The sequence below is a fragment of the Fulmarus glacialis genome, unplaced genomic scaffold (assembly GCF_000690835.1).
Source record: "Fulmarus glacialis isolate BGI_N327 unplaced genomic scaffold, ASM69083v1 scaffold5238, whole genome shotgun sequence".
Taxonomy (NCBI): Eukaryota; Metazoa; Chordata; class Aves; order Procellariiformes; family Procellariidae; genus Fulmarus; species Fulmarus glacialis.
Window position 1 is genome coordinate 2,451 of NW_009227455.1, and position 2,483 is coordinate 4,933.

At 54.0% G+C, this 2,483-nt stretch overlaps 1 protein-coding gene across 1 annotated transcript in view; it reads right to left on the reverse strand.

The window, feature by feature from the left end:
* The window catches only part of LOC104080664 (40S ribosomal protein S4), a 4,321-nt gene extending 2,034 nt beyond the window's left edge, over nt 1–2,287 (reverse strand). The window contains exons 1-3 of the mRNA XM_009583141.1: nt 1,885–2,287; nt 1,357–1,454; nt 29–200 (exon numbers count right to left, since the gene is read on the reverse strand). Coding sequence (XP_009581436.1) covers nt 29–200; nt 1,357–1,454; nt 1,885–2,287 — 673 coding nt within the window. The remainder of the gene's footprint in view (nt 1–28; nt 201–1,356; nt 1,455–1,884) is intronic.
* Between the last annotated feature and the right edge of the window lie 196 nt (nt 2,288–2,483).

Below are 2,483 nucleotides of genomic sequence, written 5' to 3' on the forward strand. Positions count from 1 at the left end.
AGTCTTTTACATGGGATGCAACACCTACCTGTGTCAAACTTGATGAAATCTGTGATCTTGCCTGTCTCCAGGTCAATCTGGACAGTGTCATTCACCTTGATGAGGGGGTCCGGATAGCGGATGGTGCGGGCATCGTGGGTGACCAGATGAGGGATTCCTTTGGTGCCCACGAAGATCTTCCTCACCTTGCACAGCTTGTACTGCAAACAAAACCCAATACTGCTCAGCTGAGGGAGTGAGTGGCACCATGGACCAGGGGTCTCCTCACCCAGAGAGCCACCAGCCACAGCAGGCCTCAGACCCAAGCAAAACACCCAGACGCTTCAGGGCTTGCAACAGGAGCCTAGGCAGCGACTTGCCCAGCTCACTGCCCCAGCAATGCCTCTCATTAGGCTGCCACATGGCTATGCTACAGCCCCACCAGAAACACCTGCGCTTGGGGAACAGCTGCCCACCCCAGGCTTCGGCCTCCTCACAAGCACTGGCTGCATCTTCCCACGAAAGCCTATGCCAGGGCAATTTCCTCATTTTGCCCTGAAGCCCATAGTCACACAGCGGAGGCAGAGGACGCCTTTCTTCAGGACCCGAGAGAGATCTGCATCCCTCCTCCAGGGCACCCTGGTTTCCCTCCTGCCTTTCATCCCCGACTCCTTCTCAGCCACTTTGGGACTCACGGGTCAACACAGAGTGGTAGCCAGAGGTAAAAGCGTACCACAGGGGGGCGGAGGGGCCCTAAACACACACCACAGCCGGCTACAGCACAGCCAGCTCTCCCCTCAGCATCACTGTGTGCCTGCACAGCCTGCCCTTAGGAAGGACATGCGAAAAACAGCGCAGATTCACAGCTGAGGCATGCCAACATGCTTGGGTTAAGGAAACATGTGCGGGAGTCACTCCCCAACACTGAGGGCCAGAGGACAGTTTTGTAAACATTTCCGTAACAGACCCGGGAAGGAGTTCAAGGCTTTTGCACCACAGGCAGTACCATGTTTCTGATCACGGTTAGCTTGCAGAGTCCTACGCTAAGGCTCACCACAACACAGCAGAGCCACCCCCACTCCAAATGTAACCCTTTGTTACCCATGTGAAGGTAACCCAGCCCATGCCAACAGCCGTCATTTCAAGCACCAGACAATGCACCTGCAGCCATCTGGGAGTTGCTCTCATGTCACCAAAAGATTTCCGCCTGCCAAAGGCTTCGGATCCCAACCCTGAAGGCCCTGATCTTCTCAAGGGTGGCATGGACTCAGCTCTCAGGGAAGAGAGCGAACAGCTCCCGCTCAGATGCCAAAGAAGAAACACCACCCTCACCAAACCCAACTGGGCCCACACTTACGCCAAGCTGAAGTCCCTCACCTTGGCCTCTTCAACTGTGATGCGGTGAACAGCAAACCGGCCCTTGGTATCGTACACCAAGCGGAAATGTTCGCCTGTCTTCTCAATGCTGATGACATCTGATTTCAGAGAGGGAAACAAAATAGTAGCTGTTATCAGCTACGTTACCCAACACTGTAACTCAGCACGAAGCTCATGTTTAAAAAGAACTAGGGACTTCAGGTGTGAATGACGAGGTCGGTATCTCCTCTTGACCACAAGCTCATATCTTCTACTGTGATGCAGTGCAAATTAGCAAAAACTGCCAAAAGCTGAAATCCGAACAGCAATTTACGCATACGCAAGCAGGCAGCTATAGCCTACAGATATCTGGCTTTGGTATTCATTGCAGTGCACGACTCCAAACTAAGTAACAACTGCTTATACTTATCCTTTCTTCAACTCCACCGGGAAAGCATCTTTCCCCCCAGATTGTGCCAGCCTCACAAAACATACCCCTCCAGTGCAGCAGAGCTGTCTGAGGTACCTGCCCCAGCCCTCCCCGCTCACCCATAAAGCCCGCAGGGTAGGTGATGTCTGTGCGGACTTTGCCATCTATCTTGATGAATCTCTGCATGCAGATCTTCTTGACCTCGTCTCCTGTCAGGGCATACTTCAGCCTGTTCCGCAGGAAGATGATGAGCGGAAGGCACTCCCTCAGCTTGTGAGGGCCTGTTGACGGACGGGGTGCCTGCAAATGGAAGCTTTCTGCTGGGTGCTCCAGCACAACAGCATCGACTGTCCCCAGGGGAAGAATGCTACTGCCCCAACAGCTCTCGCAGCAGCACCCGAGGACAGTTGCGTGGAGCCTAACTGCTAAGCAAGCAGTGGTAGGCTGCAGATATCTTTTCTTGGTATTCTCAGCGCCTTTCCCCCAAGTCTTGCCAGCCTCGGAAAACCCTGCCCGCAACATAGTACAACCATCTACTGACCCATCCCAGTGAAGGAAAAATACAGCAAGAAGCAGGTTAAAAGAGAGCAGCCAACTACCCCACTGCCATAGTCCCTGAAAAGGGGGGAAACACGAAAGCTGTTCGCAAAGCCCCTAACAGCAAGCACCCCCTTCTCCCCTGCGCTGCCCAACTGCCCCAGCTCACCGTCACCCCCCG